We start from the raw sequence: 19,471 nt of genomic DNA, 5'->3' as shown, positions 1-19,471 counted from the left end.
ATAAATGCTGCCCTAAGAGGGTGGCTCGGGCAGGGAGAGAGGGGGCCAAGCTTGTGGATCAAGGGGAACCAGGAGGCACTAGAGGACCCTATTAATATGGGCCTGGGAGCCTCCAGAAGTCACACCCCACAAAGTGCCACAGCACAGGGGGCAGCCTGGCACCCGCCAGGGCCTAGGGGACTGCAGGGCACAGTGGTTAGCAGGGTCCTGGAGAATGTGGTTCAGATAGTGCCACTAGAAGCAGTTTCAGAGACCCCAGCACTTTGGGTGCTGCACCCAATGCGGGTGGAGGACTCAGCTCAACCCTGGGATGGGACTGCTAGGGACCAAGAGCAGGTGACAGAAGATCTTCTCCTCATGGCTGTGCGGCCTGGAGCGTGTGCTTAGCAGAAACCAGCACTGAGAGTCCTCGTACAACTTGGGGGCAGGCAGCAGACACAGTTTCAAACCCCCGGCTCTTTCTTCAAAACACCAGGGTGTTCAGGACAGGCCCTGGGTTCACACAGCACTCAGACAGGTTCCTGAGAGGTGTGGTTATTCAGCCACAAGGCCGATACCCCGAAGGAAAGTCAGCACAGTCAACTCTCTACCTTTCAATGGATACTTCCAGTCCCCGTCACCCAGAACCCAAGGCACCTGCCACATGGCCCACACCATCCTCCCCGAGGCCTGTGCTTCTACAGCGCCAGCACTCTGCCAGCTCCTGCCCTCACAATCTCGTCCCAGGTGACCGAGTCCCCACCCAGGCTCCCGCCATCACCCGGCGCCAGCAACTCTCACAGCTCCTCTCTAACCTGGGCCCTCCCCCTATACTCCAGGCCGGCTCCCCCATCACATGCCAGCAGCCCTGGAATCCCACCACTTCTCCCTTCCCAGGGCTCCTCCACAGTCCAGGTCTCTCTCTCTTCTCTGGACAATCTTTAACCCTCCCTAATTAACATGGCCAGTCTTTAAAATCTAAATATCATTATACTGTTCCTCCTAAAGATATAATTAGCCTCCCGCTGCTCTTCCAATAAAGGTTAAACTCCATAAGCTGGCACAGGGACGTGGCTCTGGCACTTCCTCTGGGCTGAGCCAGCCCTGCTGCAGTCGCATCCCAGCTGGGATCTTGGTTTATGCAGTCCCTTCTGCCCTGCAGGCTCTCTGGGCCACCCTCACGAACCAAGGCCCCCCCGTCCCAGAATGCTACTTCATCAAATGGTTTTGGTGGATCTTCGAGCCTCATCTGCACCAGGAAGGCAGAAGGCCAGCCTGACTTCACTGGCTCATGCACTCCCAGGCTCAGGGCTGACATGTAGTAGGCCTTCAACAGATAATTTTCTGTTTGACGAATCAACAAATATCAGCCCTCGTCTGGCCACACCCCACCCTGCTGCTGCCACCTGCACAAGCCTTGGTTACCTGGGCACTGACACTCTTGCAGGCCTGTTAGGAACTCCAACGCCTCAAAACACAAATATTGAATGGCTAGTTTACCAAAGTTTTTTTTAAGGCTGAGAAAATTTATGCTGAAAGTAAAGTCTCACTGAGGTATAATTCAACACTCAAAGAAAGTGATGGAAAAATCACGGTGGCCACAGCACTGTGACCATGAAGTCTGGGGGGTACACCTCTTGGCCGGTGGGGCTCTCCAAGTAGTGACCCCGAAACTTTCCAGGGACCACTCATGACACCCCCCAAGTGATGAACCATGCCACCTCCTCTCGCCAGGAAAGGGCGAAACGGAACCGTTCTTACCTTTCTGCTTCTCTGCGGGGTCGGGCTCAGTATTCTCACACCGCAGACAAGCTGAATTATCATCTGAAATACTAGTTGACTTAATATTAGCTTCTTTTGTTCCTGACATAAAACAGTTTAAAATTAGTCATTAAGACTGTACACCAAAGGGCCGGTGATCAGCAGCTTCGTTAACATAGAGCACACTCACTTATCTATGTTTTCCCACACTGCAAGTTTACAAAGGACTGACTAAAGGCAGCTTTCAGAAAACATGCATCCAGAATGTTCCTCCCCCATGGGCGGCTCTGGGGTGAAAGGGAAAGGACACCCCAGACTGTGAGTGGATCCTGGGTCTATTCAGGCCAGGAGGAGCAGACTGCCCTCGCCCCCCATTTCTGGAACTACCTGACACTGCCAGTTTCCACTCACCTCCCTACTACAGCCAGACCCAGTAGGTGAGAGGCTGCAAGTAGGCGGCTGTTTCAGAAACACAGGAAGAAAAGAAAAATATTTTGGACACAGTGCACAGTCCTGGCCATACTGAAAACTTTCACATACTTGTCGACTAATTACTGACTGATGTTCCAAAGTTTATGAAGATAGAAAAAATACCAAATACCTGAGAAAATATTTTTGCTGTGAAAAACAAAAACAGGCTGGGCACAGTGGCTTACACCTATAATCCCCGCAATCTGGGAGGCCTAGGTGGGAGGATCACTTGAGCCCAGGAGTAAAGACAACCTAGGTAACATAGGGAGACCTCGTCTCCACAAAAAATATAAAATTTAAAAAACTACCCAGGCGTGGTTACACACACCTGTAGTTAGCTACGCAGGAGGCTGAGATGGGAGGATCACTTGAGTCCAGGAATTCGAGGCTGCAGTAAGCTATGATCACACCACTGTACTCCAGTCCAGGGAAAAGAGTAAGACCCTATCTTGAAAAAAAAAAAAAAAAAAAAGAGGCCAAGTGCAGTGGCTCATGCCTGTAGTCCCAACACTTTGGGAGGCCAAGGCAGGCACGAGCCTGGGCAACCTGACGAAACCTCATCTCTACAAAAATTAGCTAGGCGTGGTGGCAGGTGCCTATAGTCCCAGCTACCCAGGAGACTGAGGCAGGAGAATCGCGTGAGCCCAGGAGGTCGAGGCTGCAGTGAGCCATGATTGTGCCACTGCTCTCCAGCCTGCGTTTAAGAGTGAGATCCCATCTGGGAAAAAAAAAAAAAAAAAGAAAAAGAAAAAGAAAAAGGGTAGGAGGCCGGTATGGTGGCTCATACCTGTAATCCCAGCACTTTGGGAGGCTGAGGCGGGCGGATCACGAGGTCAAGAGAGCAAAACCATCCTGGCCAGCATGGTGAAACCCCATCTCTACTAAAAATACAAAAATTAGCCGGGTGTGGTGGCACGCCCCTGTAGTTCCAGCTACTTGGGAGGCTGAGGCAGGAGAATCTCTTGGACCCGGGAAGCAGGGGTTGCAGTGAGCCGAGATGGCACCACTGCCCTCCAACCCGATGACAGAGCTGGACTCTGTCTCAAAAAAAAAAAAAAAAAAGAAAGAAAGATAGGGGGCCCAGATGAGGGGCCAGAAGAATAGGTTCTACATTACAGCAGGGCCCAGAGCTGGAAAAGCAGCCCACAGTCAGAGGACCTACCACTCCAAAAAGAAACTGGGAGACAAAAATAAAATTGGAAAAATGTTCCCTTTCCTGAAACCCAATCTAATAATTCTTAAAACTATTCAAAACAGCTTACATCAGAATCAACCTGACATTAACTACCATATAACTGTTTTATTTATAATGTAATAGAACTACATAAAATAGATGACATATAATTTTGCAAAGACATTTTTATGAATCTGTGAAAATGATGCTGACTTAGGCCGGTTCAAATAGTTATTTATATTTTATACAGGCTAACCAGAGAATAAACATGAAATATTAAGTTCTTAACAAAAAAAAAATCTAAAAATAAACATAAGCTTGGCAGTTGTAGATGATCAACTTCAGAAGAAAACACTCTAATAATTTTAAGTTGTGTACTTGATTTCAAAGTGTCAAATATTTTCCATATTCTACCATACCCACCATCACAATAAGCAAATTATAAATGCATTATCTTCATTCTGTAATTCAGAGACCAATGACACTTTCACAATTTTACCTTTTCAAAGTCCTAGTGGTATTCTTATGTAAGCTTTACTAAACCTCAAGTTCACACCGAGAGAAAGAACATGAAAACAGACTATACGCTCACTAATGATACCACACTGTAGAATCAATTCTTAATCACGGAGAAGAGACTAGCCAATTTGTCAAATAATAGTTTTAAACAAATAAATAATGCACTTATAAAATGAAAATGATGGCCAGGAGCGGTGGCTCACACCTGTAATCCCAGCACTTTGGGAGGCCCAGACAGGTGGATCACCTGAGGTCAGGAGTTCGAGACCAGCCTGGTCAACATGGTGAAATCCCATCTCTACTGAAAACACAAAAATTAGCTGGACCTAGTGGCACACACCTGCAATCCCAGCTACTCAGGAGACTGAGACATGAGAATCCCTTGAACCCGGGAGGCGGAGGTTGCAGTGAGCCAAGATTGCGCCACTGCATTTCAACCTTGCAACAGAGTGAGCCTCCATCTCAAAAAAGAAATAAAATAAAAATGACTATGAATTGGCAAAATAAAAATTTAAAAAAGAGTCACCGCATAAACACAATCTGTTGTCTGGAGCTACCTGGTAACCAATGAATCTTGTAGGTGAGAATGTGAGCCCTGGCTCAAGATGCCCTAGGGTGGAACACTGGCGCTTCCTCTCTCCACGGGCTATGCTTTGGTCAGGTCCCTCAGCCTTCCTGAGTCACAGTTTGCCCCACCTCACGCAGCCATCCTGAGTCAAATGAGATCTTGTGCATAAAGCCAGGAGCACTGTGCCCGGCTGGGAGGGGCCGGTCCCTATCAGTCACTATTAACTGAAACTAAGCAGATATACGGCCCACAAATACAACTGAAGGAGGTCCATCATTCTGCCAGTGTTCTGTGCAAAATTTAGCTACACTAAGTTAAATGTGATCAAATGGTCAGTGTTTAAAAAAAAAAAAAAAAGAAAAAGAATAGAAAAACATTTCTGGGACAATCAGAATATGGCTTGGGTTTTAGGTGCTATTAGGAAGCAATAACTGAGTTCAGTTAGACAATACTTTTCTGGCTATATAGGAAAATGTACTTTTTATAAAGCTGCATGTCGAAGTATGTAGCGATAAAGTGCTAGGATGTTTTTTAACATACTTTGAAACAGTTCATTAAAATATGTAACTAGATGCTGGGTATGGTGGCTTATGCCTGTAATCCCAGCACTTTGGGAGTTTGAGGTGAAAGTGATCCTTTGAGGATCACTTGAGCCCAGGAGTTCAAACCAGCCTAGGCAACAAAGTGAGATGCCCTCTCTACAAAAAAAAAAAAAAAAAAAAAAAAAATTAGCTTGGCATGGTCACACATGCCTGTAGTCCCAGCCAGTCAAGAGGCTGAGACGGGAGGATCACTTGAGCCCAGGAGTTCAAGACTGCAGTGAGCTATAATCATACCACTGCACTCCAGGCTGAGTGACAGAGCAAAGCCCTGTCTCAAAAATACACATAAGAAGCCAGGTATGGTGGCACACACCTGTAGTCCCAGCTACTCAGGAGGCTGAAGCAGAAGAATCACTTGAACTTGGGAAATGGAGCTTGCAGTGAGCTGAGATCACTCCACTGTACCCCAGCCTGGGCAACAGAGTGAGACTCTGTCCCTAAAAAATACATATATATACACACACATGCATAACTGTACACTAAGCAAAATGGCAAAAATGTTAGAACTAGTGAATCTGGGTGAAAGGTATATGGGCATTAGTTGTACTATTCTTTCTACTTTTCCATATTTTTCACAATAAAAACAGACAAGTAAGCAAAAATGAAATGAGGGAAACTAAGCAAAATAAAGACATGGCTTAATGTTCCAGAAAAACTTGGAACCGTCACACAATTGTAAAGTGAACAAAGCATGCCTTACAGCTTGCCTAACGACTGGAGTACAGGAAGAAATTTGTTCATGTTTTGAAAAAGAAATGGATAAATTCCTTGTTGAACTCTTTAATCCACCCAAAAAACCAAAATAACAATAAAACACACAAATTCTCTGATGATGACCCAGGCTACGGGCACAGGGCTCACAAGGGCCAGGTCAGTCAGTGCAGCAAAGGCCAGCTTTGACAACATGAACTTTTCCTTGAAACACTAAGAAGGAAAGGTAGTGTGAGGACCGGCTTGTTAATCAGACCCAATGGCAGTGCACCAGGGTTCACCTCCAATGAAGAAATTAAGGAACTGTAACAACTGCCAACAAACTCTGAATTCCAAATGTTAAACCATGGCCAGTGCAAGATAACACCTGCAACTGTGAGGACAGAGACCCCCAGGCCCCTGTTGTGGCAGGACCCCAGGGGAGCAGGGCAAGGGTTGGGGGAGGAGAAAGAGGAGGGAGCGGGAGTCTCTCCAGAGCCCAGGCTCTGCTCCTGGCCGCTGTTCCCAATCCCCTGCACCACCACCCACCCCCACACCACCACCCCAGGACAGCGGGAGACTCTGCTCCCCGGCAGGTGGCATCAGGTTCCATCCCAATCTCTGCAAAAAGCTCAACCCAGAAATCACGTTTGCAGTTTGTGCTTCTTACTGCCTAGGCTTGTGTTATCTTCACACTTGTCGATATTACCTATAAAGTCATCACTACCTGTCTGGAGAATGCTTTCAATTTGTTCTAAATTCATTGCCCGTCTCAGGATGAGCGCTGTCTCGCCCTGATTTGGGGCTGGCAGTTCAGCTGAGGTGATCCGTGATAAAGTGGGTTAGACCGTGGCATGCCTGGGACGAGCCACCACTTTATGCACACCTCATTCACCTTCAAGGCAGGTATCTTTATGCCCATTTATGACGAGGAAACTGTGGCTCAGAGAACCCACTCATGTGGCTGGCTCAAGGCCATGAGGTGGGTAAGCAGGAGGTGGGGAGTCGCCCCTGTGGCCTCAGAGATGGGGTCCTAGCTAGCCGAGTGGGGGCTACCAGGAGTCCACCCCTCAGCCTTTTGCCACTGCCTGCTGCCCTCTCCTGCAGTGCAGGATTGCAGTGTGCCTGGGTGTTTCCCCACAGACTCCTAGGGATAAGGAAAGCTGCCACAAAAAGGAAACATACATCACAAAGATGTGGCTGAACGGTAACACGCACGCCCGCGTGGCAGGGGCTCTCTTCAGTGGAAACACCCTGCTCCAGCTCGGTCACCATTTACTCCACCATCCCATGCTACTGAAGACCCAGGCAACTCCCATATAGTCACCCCACTTGGAATAAAATAACCACAGGTCATCTTTCACACTGCAGCTGTACCAAGCACGCCCACTCCTGGAAACGCCAGCTCGGAGGGGAACGCACACGGAGAAAGAAGGATGTGCTCATCGGTATTCCAGCTACACTTCAGAATTTGTAAAAGTCAGACAGATATAAGGCAAGTTCGGCCAGCAAAAATTTCCTCTTCCCCTAAAGTCTAATTTTACACTATTTTTTCCTAAAGTGCCACTGGAGAATTCTAATATTTCTGAAGAATTCCGTCTGAAGTCACAGATGACGGTAATTACTGATACTGAACCAAGGACCATCCCCTCTGAGGCAGCAGGGTGAGGGCTGGGCACGCCCATCACACGCTGGCCTGAATGTGATTGGCTGTGACAGGCCAGCTTCCCAATGTGCCTAACAAGCACTTTAAACACCTCTACTACCAGCATTTTCTGAGTAGAATAAAGCAGAGCAGCATGAAGACATAAAAACCGTTTCTCTGTGTCATCACCCACACCACTGTGAGATCCCAACAGCAAGATTAAGAAAGCATTTTGACTGAAGTGTAAAAATAATCTATGTATAGAAAGCCATATAATTAACTTAAAGCTGAGTTAATAAAGTTATCATATAACTTAGCATATTAAAGCAAATAAAACCTCAAGTTATGTCCAATCTTCAGTATATCAGAAAAAGTCTCATGAACATGAAAGTAGTTAGAATAATTTTTTAACAATGTATAACTACATTGAGATAAAACCATTCACAATAAAGTGATGAGGAATTTAAACTAAAGAATATATTTTTCTTACCTATTTCTGAAGTTGTCGTTTCCTGATTTGGCTCATTATTTATTCCAGACACTATGGAGTCTAAAATTTTAGCTGAAATATTATCCTCCTTCCTTCCTGACATAAAATAGTTAGCAACAGATTAAAATATTATAAAAGATTTTGTGTTTGGTTGTTTTAGTTGGGATTTATAAGGGTTACACCAAGGTCACCAGCAAACTGTCTTGTCAACTAAATGGTCAATTCTCAGCCTCCACATGACTCCCCTCATTAGAGCTTGACAAGAAACCCCCTCTCCTTCCCTAACACTTTCTTCCTCTCCAAGTTTTCCTCCAACTTGTTGGCCTTCTGTTTCCTTTGCAAGGATGATCCTCCCTCCTCCTCCTCCTCCTCCTCCTCCTCTTCCTCCTCCTCCTCCTCTTCCTGCTTCTCGTCCTCCTCCTCCTCCTCCTCTTCTGACCTGGGGGACCACAGCAGGCTCCAGAGCTTACCACGCCCTTTCCTACCTACACACGCCCCTGGACCCATTACTGCACAAAGGTCCATGTCTGTAAACACCACTTGTATGCTAGAACTCTCCATTTTTTGTTTTTCCCTTCAGTTTCTCCAGCTCTCTCCTGATCTCCAAGTCAATACATCCAGCTGTCTACTAGATGTTTCTACTTGGTTGGTCCACAGCCATCTCAAATTTGTTGTCCAACACAGAATTCCTAACACTGCCACCCATTCCACCAACCAGCGTCTCCCAGAACCTTCCATGTCAATAAAGGCCAGGCCACCCCCTAGGAGCCCAGACCCCCCCAGAATGAATCTCATCTTTGATTCCTTTCCATTGAAACAAGTGGCACCCCACCCATCAGCACAGTAAACCCAACCCGCTCTCAGTGCTGGCACTCTGGTCCCAACCCTCACCTCCTCTCATCCAGATGCCACGGCCCCTCCTCACTGCTCTGCAGCCTCTACTCCTGCCATGCCACAGTTTTAAAAGAAGGAGTTCTAAAACCTAAGTCAAATCTTGCCTCTGTGCTGCTTAAAACTCTTCAAGAACTTCTGTGTGCACTCACTGTAAACCACACAGCTGCTATGGACCAGGACCAGCAGCTCTGGGACCGGCAGCTCCAGGCCCTGCTTCCTGGCCCAGTCCTTTACCCTATCGCTGTTCCTCTCTCCACCCGCCTCACCACTTACACACCTGCATGTCCTCCTTCACCCAAGTCAGCTCTCTGTCCAGATGTCCTCCCTCGGAGAGGCCTTCCCTGCTCCCGCCCCTCATCCCTGCTCCTCTTGGCTTCATTTTCCCTGAAGATTCATCACAAACTAACATGCACATATGTACCCCTGTGTTCTCTTTATTATCATAAATGTCTGCAGAATCATTGAAAGAAAACTCAAATGGACAATTGAAGCCTGTGATTGACTCAGGGTAGGAAATCCTCACCTGGCCAGGGGTAGCGCTGCATGGGGCCAACATGTCCCTCTGCCCCCTCTCCACTCTGGCCAGAAGGCAGTGTTCTAGAGCTCAGGCCCCAGGTCAAGGAGGGCCACACCTATGTCAACCACCCCCGCAGACTTCCACATGTTCAATGACCAAGTAGAAGCAAAGGACCAGGCAGTAAAGGTTTCAACTGTCATCATTCACTCACAGCCTCCACTGCGGTTCACTGAGCTTACCGAGCTGTTTCATGCTATGTTCCTTCTTAGCTTTACAGTAGGAAGAGTTATGTTCTTTTTCAGGGGAAAGACTATTTTCACTGGTTTTAGGGTCCCTTCTTCCTGACATAAAATAGCACAATGAAAATATATATTAAACTTAATCTGTAATGTAATGTAAAACAGTTCACAAACAAATGAAATTAAAATGTACTCATTAAGGCAAAGTGATCAGCTCTGTATGCACTACTTAGAAATAAGCAAAAATTATAATATTCTTGGGCAGAATGCTTTCTGGATTCTGCAGGGATTCCAGAATGACTTTAAGAGTCTAAGTATGTTTACCAATGTGATACCCTCACACCCTGGAGTAAAGGCTCATTCATCCCCTTGAGCAGAACACAGGGCTCCAGTGTCTCACACGCCTCTGGGTACTCCAGTGTCTCCTACACCTCTGGGTACTCCAGTGTCTCACACGCCTCTGGGTACTCCAGTGTCTCACACGCCTCTGGGTACTCCAGTGTCTCACACACCTCTGGGTACTGGGCGTTTGCCCAAACGTGAACCTACTTAAGCAAGGCAGAATGTTCAGGCAGAGTGCCAGCTTTGCTGGGGGACCCACAGGGAGGTCAGTGCCCAGCTAGCAGGAGAGGAAGACAAGAGTCCACTGAGCTGTTGACAGCTCAGGGAATCTCAGTGTCAAAAAGCCCATCAATGTCTGGTAATAAAATCTCTTAAGATCATACAAAAGACCCCTAGAGCACAAGCTCACCTGTAAACACAGATGCACATATCGCAAGCGATTAGAAAAGAAGGGCAGATGATACAACTGTCTGCTTAGGAAAGCCAAAAGAATCAACAAAAGAACTACTGGATTAAGAGGCAACAACAGGCCAGGCACGGTGGCTTAGGGCTGTAATCCCAGCACTTTGGGAGGCTGAGGTGGGCGGATCACTTCAGGTCAGGAGTTCAAGACCAGCCTGGCCAACATGGTGAAACCCTGTCTCTATGAAAAATACAAAAAATTAGCTGGGCGTGGTGGCATACACCTGTAATCCCAGCTACTCGGGAGGCTGAGGCAGGAGAATCGATTGAACCCGGGAAGCAGAGGCTGCAGTGAGCCAAGATTGTGCCATTGCACTCCAGCCTGGTGACAGAGTGAGACTCCGTCTCAAAATAAATAAATAAAATAAAATAAATAAAATATAATAAACCAGTGAGCAACCACTGTGACCAACAGACATATCTAAGCACATGCAACGTGTTCTCGGAAGAGGGGAACACCTTCGCGAAGCTGAAGTTAGAGGTGTCTAATCTTCCTAAACTAATGAACGCATATATTTAACACAAATCCAATTAAATTCTGAGACGTTTGTTTATTTTGCAAGAGTGGAATTCTTGAGTCATGAAGTGCTTTTAAAATTCATCTGGAAGAATAAGCAAATAAGATGGCTTAAAACTTTTCTGAAAAGAACAGTGATAGGAAACTAATAGTAAAAATAAAACAGTGGAAGTAAAAAACACCACACACAAAAAAGCCCATAACCCAGACTACAAAAGGCATCACAGAGCAGGAGAGAAGCGTTCAATTAAGAAGTGATCCTGGAATTACTGATGAATTATTCTGACAAAATAGATTCAGAGCCTCACCTATACCATGAAGTAAAGTAAGACAGAATATAAGAAATTAAGTAAAAACAAGTGTGATAAAACACAAATCTTCACCTCTCAAATCTCTGGACAGATTACCAAAAAAAAAGATTAGAGGCCTCAAGCACATAACAATTTAACACCCAGGCAAATCAGAAACCAAACCAAACATAATTAGTAGAAACAAACTGAAAAAGAAACACTTATGCAAAAATTGGCAAACTGGCAGATGTCCTTAACATACAGTATGCGCATGCAAATCAGTAAGAACGCAGACTTCAGAAGTAAGAAGAACCCAGGGAAACCAAAGAACAGGCAGGTCAGAGAAGCCCAAAACATTCACACACGACAACAATTACCATTTCATTAATAATCAACTTTTTTGTTTTTCGTTCATCAAAATCAGCATGCCTTTACGACACTGGAGAAGGTGTGGGGTGAAGGGCCATTAAGGGCGCGCAGTAGCCATAATGCCATACCCTTTGTGCCAGCCACTGCGCTTCTGGAAACCCACCCCACAGCGTTCAACCAAAAGACAACAAAGGCTTCTAGCACAAAGCTGGTCACAAACGCATTACTAATTAGTGTGCACAAGTGGAACCTACCATTTAAGCCTCCTTTCTAAGGGAAAAATTCCCACTACTACGTCTTGCCACCCTTCTTTAACTTATACAATTTAGGAAAAGGATGATTTTTCAGAAACAAGCACTGCTCATTCAAAGTAACTTCATACTTCAATGAAAAATAAGCCTCCAACGCCAGTGGCCTCCAACAGGGCTTCCCTGCATTTGCCTGACGCTCTTGTGTTAGACAGGATTGTGAGGTACTATCCTTCAGCAAACCATAGGCCACGCCTGCATGTTCGACTTTTAGCATGACTTCCAATCATAATTTCTGTGGTTTTTAAACACATAAACATTATCTGCCTACATGCTCTACGTCCAACCTGCACGAGGATTAAATGTAGGCTGCCAATACAAAGGACACAACTACTGAAATGAAGATGGCTAAGTATTTCTGGAAAATGAAAATTTGATCACAACTTTTACATTTCAACACAGATCTCCAGCAAAGAAGGGCTACTCTGCCCTGATGTCATCAGCTCACACACTTGTGCACACAGGCATGTGTATGTAACAACCACAAATCTTCATTATTTCCACACGCTATTCATTCCCAGATACAGCAAGTCTGTTTTCCAGCCACAGGAGTTCTTTCCTACTAGACACTGGGATTAAGACAAAAAAAAAAAAAAAAAACTAATATCCATATTTTCAGCTACATATATAAGTTTTGCAGTACCTTCCACTGAATTTTTGGATCGCCGTTTTGATGTTTTTGTTGTCAATGACTTGGATGCTCTAGTGGAAATCTCAGTCTTAAAGAAAAAAGAATGAAAAGAAATTAATTGATGCATTACACAGCAATATCATAAGCAGGTTTACTTTTCAAGCTCTGCTTGAGGAAGAACAAGTATGAAATCCAGCAATAGTGCCCATATGCTTTTTAAAACTCAGTATCACTAAGGACTTAAGACCTGAGAGTGCGAATTACACGTAGGCCAAAAGCCTTTTCACACTGTATTTAGAATTCCATCATTTTGTGCAGCCCTAAAAAGGTCAACAATCTGCTCACCACACTTTGAGAAGCACCGTCTTATCAGTTGTGCTTATGAGGACTCCACTTCTGTTGCTATATACTTAATTACTTAAATGCACTTGTAAGCAACTCCGAAGGTAAAAATTTATACGTATTTAAACAGAACACTAACCAAAGGAAACAGCACATCCTATTCCTCCCTCCACTGGCACAGTTCCAGTCTTACCACCTCTCTCCTCTAACTAGCCCCCCAGCCTCTACTCGATGCCTAACCCAGCTCCCCTGCAGCCTCATGAACACTTCCTGAAATGTGAATTGGACTACAAAAGTTGGCTTCAACCTCTCAGTGGCCCCTGCTGCTTGGGATGAGTGTAACCTCCACAAGATGGCCCATGTGGAGACTGTGGCGAGCCCCAGGAAACGCATCGTGGAGTCCTGAACAGGCCAACCAGAGGCTGGCGGGGTCTCTCCCACTGGCCCCATCTGCCTGGTGACTTATGCCTCTTCCAGACTCATCCTGAGTGCCACCTCCCCCTTCTCCCCAAAATGACAACCCTATCACACCACACATCACACTAGTCATATAAAGGCATGAGTAAACCAGGAGTGCCCCACAGAAAATCTGAGAATACATACCCCCATCTATTTTACCAGGAGGTAAAGCATTTAACTCATTACTTTTACAACGAAATAAAATGGACCTATTACAGATAGGCCATGACCATGTGCTCCTTCCATGCCTCAGTGGACCAGGGGAGCACACAGCATTTACTGTTTCAACACAGCTACAAGTTGACATCTCTTAAAGTTATTTTTTAAAGTTTACCTCTGTTTCAGCCTTGGAGTCTTTAAAAGTTCCATCTGACAACTTTTTAGACATCTCCCCTGAGCTTGCTGACTATTAAAAAAAAAAAAAAGTTCAAACTTTAGAATTATTCCAATCCGTAATATCTAAAAATATGCCAAGATATTTTCTATAACACTGACCAACAGTGAAATCATTCTTCCCACGAGAACACCACATCGCCAATCCAGCTCTGATTGCCACGATTGTTACTGCTGCCTGCACTCCCCAAGAGTCTTCCAAGCCAATGGCAGGGAGATCTCTTCCCATAAGGGCAAAGTAGGTGGGCAAGGACTTCAAATATTCCTGCCTCTCAGGAAGCTATACGAACACGAATCCCTGTGCCACACCGAATTTCCTGGAAACATATTGCAGGGAAACCTAGGGATCTGGAAGCGAGGGAGGGAATGAACAATATAAACCTCCAACACCCACAGAGAAACTGCTCCTAGCCGCCTCTGCTGATCACAGGCTAACTTCATTAACAGAATGGGGCAATTCTTTTTAAGCAAAGGCTTCAGACTGTAAGTGAGGAAAGCACTCTCATAACATAAACTACATGAAAACCGTAAACACCATCTCATCTCACGCCTTAAATCACTTCTCTAGAAGACATATCTCAGAGTAGAAGGAGTAGAACACATTATCTTCATTGAGATTTTCCTCCAGGAAGACTGAAAAGCAAAGAAAGCCTGTTCAATATTTCAACAATTCAATGTCCTCATAAGTTAATTATGAAGGTATCAGATTTTATCAGCAGTAATTACCCATGACTGTAGGTTGGGCACTGCGCACGTGCTACCCATAAAAGAGGCAGTTAAGAGAGGGGCCTGGGACCCCTACGTGGCCAGTCTAACCTAGCACCTGTCCTCTCCACTGCACTCTTAATTTTCCGAGTGTTTTCATATCTACTATTTCACTTCTTCTTCGCAAAAGCCCATGAGGTAGCCTAGGATCTCGTCAGCCTCTCAACTAGACAGAAATAAAATGGGGAAGAGGATAAAGAATGACTGCGGCAGAACCGGGGTTAGAACTTGAGTCTCCTGCCTCCCCAGCATAGATGTGACTAAGGTCCCTGGGAACTGGGGTTCCTTGGGAGGCGCCTCACAGCAGCTCACACCTGCCTGGCGCTTTTTACCAGAGGAAAGGACGCAGCTGCCTCCCAGACCCATGCGGCTCAATGAAGCCCCCAGATTGTCCACAGAAGAGCCTGGCAAACAAAACCACCATGTGAGATCCACGCAAATCTCACGGCAACCAAGTAAGCACCAGCTTTGCGTAGGAAAAAATCACTTCGCCACGGTCTCAGACGCTTTTAAACAAAACCATCATTACACTTGGCTCTGATATGTTCCCAAATATCAGCCTCTAAGAATTTCTTTTTGTTGTTGTTGTTGTTTGAGACAGAGTCTCGCTCTGTCACCCAGGCTGGAGTGCAGTGGCGTGATGTCGGCTCACTGCAACCTCCGCCTCCTAAGTTCAAACAATTCTCCTGCCTCAGCCTCCTGAGTAGCTGGGACTACAGGCGCACACCACTACACCCAGCTAATTTTTGTAATTTTTTTTTTTTTTTTAGTAGAGACAGGATTTCATCACCATGTTTGCCAGGAAGGTCTCGATCTCTTGACCTCGTGATCCACCCGCCTCGGCCTCCCAAAGTGCTGGGATTACAGGCGTGAGTCATCATGCCCGGCTGAGCCTCTAAGAATTTCTTTGGAATGGTTTCTCTCTACTTAAAAAGCCAGTCATCTCATTAGCAGTTTTAGGGAACATAACGTGAGGACCCCCAATCCGAAGGCCTTGAGAGCTGAGGAAGGTTGGCCTCTTCCTAGGCTGCCTCATACACAGCAAAATACACCAGAATATACTGGTGCCTCAGAAAAATCAGGTTCATGAAAAATACTTTTTCTTACACCTCTAAAAAGGAGCAAAAGATGGGGAATGTCTCTGTAATTTCTAAGACTCATAAGGAAAGCCAGGTTATGACACATATCATACAGTACATTACTCCAGGATGTGCAATGGAGGGGGAATGAGTGACATTTTAAATAGTAAAACTCCAAAATGCCCCGTAGAACACTACGTTCAATTACGAACAAAACCACAATCTTGCCCGATAGGCACCCCCTATCCCATTGTGACCCACAGATCTCAAAACGGGCTTGTACTGACCCCCACAGGAAAGCCTGGTTTACAGGATTCCCCTCAGGGTCAGTCCTGTGGCACCCACCCCCATCCCCTGGGCAGGCACACCCTGAGACGCAGTGCCACAAGACAAGATGGCTGTCCCAGGAGGAAGAGGCCATGGCACCAACTCAGGCCCTGCCCCTCACTGCCCGGCCAGATCAACTGGGCAGATCTGGATCCCTTCCCGACCTCAGTGTCCTCCTTCCTAGCAGCTGGAGACAAGATGATTTCCAACATCTTCGCAGGATGCTTTACAATTTTACATTCCCCAAAGAATGGGTGTCTGGGAAAACATCCCCAACACATATGGTGGGTCCAGAAGGAATTCACACATTTAGAAAACAGTTTGAAACCAATAGGATTTTCTAGCAAACCCTAAATTTACCTGAAAATTTAATTAAACAAGAATTACAATAAACTCCAGTCTTATTGTGCTTATCTGCTAATGCCTAAAAGCCCCTGAAAGCAGCCCTAATCTTTAATAACTGAGCAATGTCCATGCTCCTAAAGACATCACATGCACAACTCAGACTGCACATAAACACTGCTTGCAGTGCTAAGGTGGAAGCTGCTCCAAAGCCTTCAGAGCAATACTGAGAGTGACACAAACGACACAAACGACACACACGGGAGAAGCCACACATCTTAAAACACCTGCGAGACAAGGACAAGAGCAACGCGGCAAATCAGCTCAAACTCTGAAAAACGTTGATTTCTCTACAGGCCTGGTGGGGAATCATTAAACTCTAAAAAGAGCAAGCATTTAATAATATTTTCCTGACTTCCCCCTTCAAATTATCTTCTACCACTCCCAGATCAAAATTCCATAAAGGGAGACCTCAGAAACCACTATCAATTGATCGATTTCATCCAATGTTTCCTGATCTGAAAAGCCCATCACCCCTTGCCTGGATGCTCAATCCATTCCACCACCAGGTATTTACTGCAAAGCTGCTGTGTGTCAGACACTCTACCAGACTGGGTATCCAACAGTGAACATGAGTGAAATCTCTGGCTTATGCTCTTAGGGAGCTTATAATCCAGCAGACGTCTCCCTAGACATGAAGTAGGAAATGGTTAAAAACTCACTGAATAATGCCTTAATAAACGATTGGCTGAACAATAAACTTCTATTAAGGGATGAACCAAAAAAACCCAAAACACAACTGACAAGAAATAAGTATCTCTTTGGGTTTCTATTGAGAATCCAAGATTGTCATAATTTTAAATAGGCATAAAAGAAAACCAGTTTCCTAGTCACATTGTAAGAAAGATAAAAATCATGTTTGAGACCACCACAAACTCTTACTAAGCAAAAGGCGAGGTTTTCAGGAAGACTTTACCTTTTTCTCGGGTTTGTCATGCTCTCTGTTCTTCTCCCTGTCCAGGTCCCGGGAGTGCTCCCCGTTTTTCACTCTCCGTCTGTCCCTGTCCTTCCCTTTGTCTCGGTCGCGCTCTCGGTCCCTGTCTCTCAGTCTCTCCTTCTCTTTTCCCCCCTCACTCTTTCTGTCTGTCTCCTTCTCACGCTCGGAGTCTCTGTCCCGCTCCCTGTTGCCTCTGTCTTTCTGTCGCTCGCTGTCTGGCCTGGCCCGGGCTTTGGGTCTCTCTCTCTCCCCTTCTCTGTGTCTGTTTCCGCCATTCTCCTTGGCCTTCCCCTTGTCCTTGTCCTTTTCTCTTGGCTTGCTGTCTTCTTTCAATTCTTCTTTCTGTTTTTGATCTCTGCTTGTACTTCTCTCTTTTATTTCAGAGTCTCCTCTATCCTACGAAATAAAAATAAAATCATTTATGAACGTTTTTACCTAAACTACAAAAAGACTCACTATTTCATTTTCAAAGATGTGCGACTTGCAATTCACCTCTGTATTTTTGTGAACTCTGGACTCCTCTTCTCGCACATTCTTATTATCCAATTCCTGAGATCTTGAGGTCAGTGAGGCCTGGCCTTTCACTTCTCCCTTCTCTCCAGCTAAAACCCTCCGTACCGCATCGTCACTGGAGAGCTCGTCGTCCAAATGGAAGGAAATGAGGTGTTAGGTGAAATGAGATCCGCACACGTAACAAATAGAACATCGCCATTGAAAGATAGCTCATGAGACAGATTCTCTGTCCACAATGAAATTCAAAGGATAAAATATTTTTTGAACATGTTATTATCACATACAAAGTACAGCATATCTTGATAACTATTACTTTCAGCACTTTGGTCATTAACAGTAGCATCCACCCAAGCTAAATGAATCCTGGTTCAAGTCTACCCAAGCTGTCAAATGTGAATGTGTGTGTTCAAGGTCAATAAAGCTGACCCATGCCTTAAACTTCTAATGGGATCGTAGAATCCCAGCCATAAGTGCCTTAAGATTTTATCTAACCACCTCACACCCATTAGGATGCTGCTCCTAAAAAAAACACAAAACAACAAGCATTGGCAAGGATAAGGAGAAATTAAAACTCTCATGCACTGTTGATGGAAATGTAAAATGATACAGCCTTTATGGAAAACAGTATAACAGTTCCTCAAAAAATTAAGCACAGATTTACCATATGACCCAATAATTCCCCTTGTGGGTATTTATCCAAAAAAATGGAAAACAGGGTCTTGAAGAGATATTTGTATATCCATGTTCATAGCAGCATTATTCATAATAGCTAAAACGTGGGAGCAAACTGTACCATTGACAGTTGGGTGGATAAACAAAATATGGTATATCCATCACAATGGAATATTATTCAGCCCTAAAAAGGGATGAAATTCTGATACATGCCACAACATGGATAAATCTTGAGAATGTTATATTAAGTGAAATAAGTCAGTCAAAAAAAGGACACTCTATGACTCCACTTATCCAAGGTCCCTAGAGTAGTCAGATTCATAGAGACAGAAAGTACATGAAGGATGCCAGGGGCGGGGGACAGGAGAAGAGGACGTTAGTGTTTCATGGGGACAGAGTCTGTTTTGCAAGAAGAGTCCTGGAGATGGAAGGTGGTGATGGCTGCACATGACTGAATTTACCAGCACTGAAATGTACACTTCAACATGGTTAAGATGGCAAATTTTATGTTATAGGGATTTTAACACAATAATAAAATTATGGGGGGAAAAAACTGATCTAATTCAAGCCCCGTCAAATGCAAAAATTCCTTCTCCAGCATCCCTGACAGCCACCCAGAGTGTAGGACACCTCCAGTCAGGAGTCCCACTCACTCAACGCACTCATTCCACAAGCACACGATGAGTGACTGCCACATGCCAGGCTCCATTTAGGCCGAAGACACACCATGTACTGGGGACACAGACAAACACAACAATTAAACAACAGGCTATAGGAAGCCTACAGGGGCACCTAAGTCGGCCTGGGAGGGAGGAGAGGCCCAGGCTCAAGGAAGAGCTCACAGACGCCACATTGCTGCTGGGTGAGGCTGGAGGAGGAAGGCAGTTCAGGCACCAAGAAGCCAACAGGCCCCAGGGCAAGAGGCTGACAGGAGACAGCGGGTCAGGGCTGAATGCAAGGGTGCATGGTGACTGGAGTGGAGGGCTCAGGTGTGGGAAATGAGAGAAGGATCTGAAGGGAAAGAAGTAGCAGCAGGTCTCTAGGGGGCTCACAAGCTGTGCCATGGAGCTGGCTCGGCCCCAAGGCTACTGGAAGCCGGGGAAGATTCAGCAGA

The 19,471-nt window shown here is 45.5% G+C and overlaps 1 protein-coding gene across 11 annotated transcripts in view; it reads right to left on the bottom strand.

Annotated features, from left to right (window-relative positions):
- TRAF3IP1 (TRAF3 interacting protein 1) overlaps positions 1 to 19,471 on the bottom strand; it is a 96,277-nt gene that overhangs the window by 53,108 nt on the left and 23,698 nt on the right. For 5 of the 11 annotated variants that reach the window (XM_031651645.1, XM_009183470.4, XM_009183467.4 and 2 more), the window contains exons 4-10: positions 17,665 to 17,808; positions 17,152 to 17,568; positions 13,604 to 13,675; positions 12,481 to 12,556; positions 9,550 to 9,651; positions 7,900 to 7,995; positions 1,741 to 1,842 (exon numbers count right to left, since the gene is read on the bottom strand). In XM_031651645.1, the coding sequence (XP_031507505.1) occupies positions 1,741 to 1,842; positions 7,900 to 7,995; positions 9,550 to 9,651; positions 12,481 to 12,556; positions 13,604 to 13,675; positions 17,152 to 17,568; positions 17,665 to 17,808 (1,009 nt within the window). The remainder of the gene's footprint in view (positions 1 to 1,740; positions 1,843 to 7,899; positions 7,996 to 9,549; positions 9,652 to 12,480; positions 12,557 to 13,603; positions 13,676 to 17,151; positions 17,569 to 17,664; positions 17,809 to 19,471) is intronic. The other 6 variants (XM_003908155.4, XM_009183473.4, XM_009183469.4 and 3 more) reach the window with 5 other exon arrangements.

Source organism: Papio anubis, chromosome 10 (genome assembly GCF_008728515.1).
Source record: "Papio anubis isolate 15944 chromosome 10, Panubis1.0, whole genome shotgun sequence".
NCBI classification, from domain to species: domain Eukaryota; kingdom Metazoa; phylum Chordata; class Mammalia; order Primates; family Cercopithecidae; genus Papio; species Papio anubis.
This window is presented reverse-complemented; position numbering and strand designations above follow the sequence as displayed.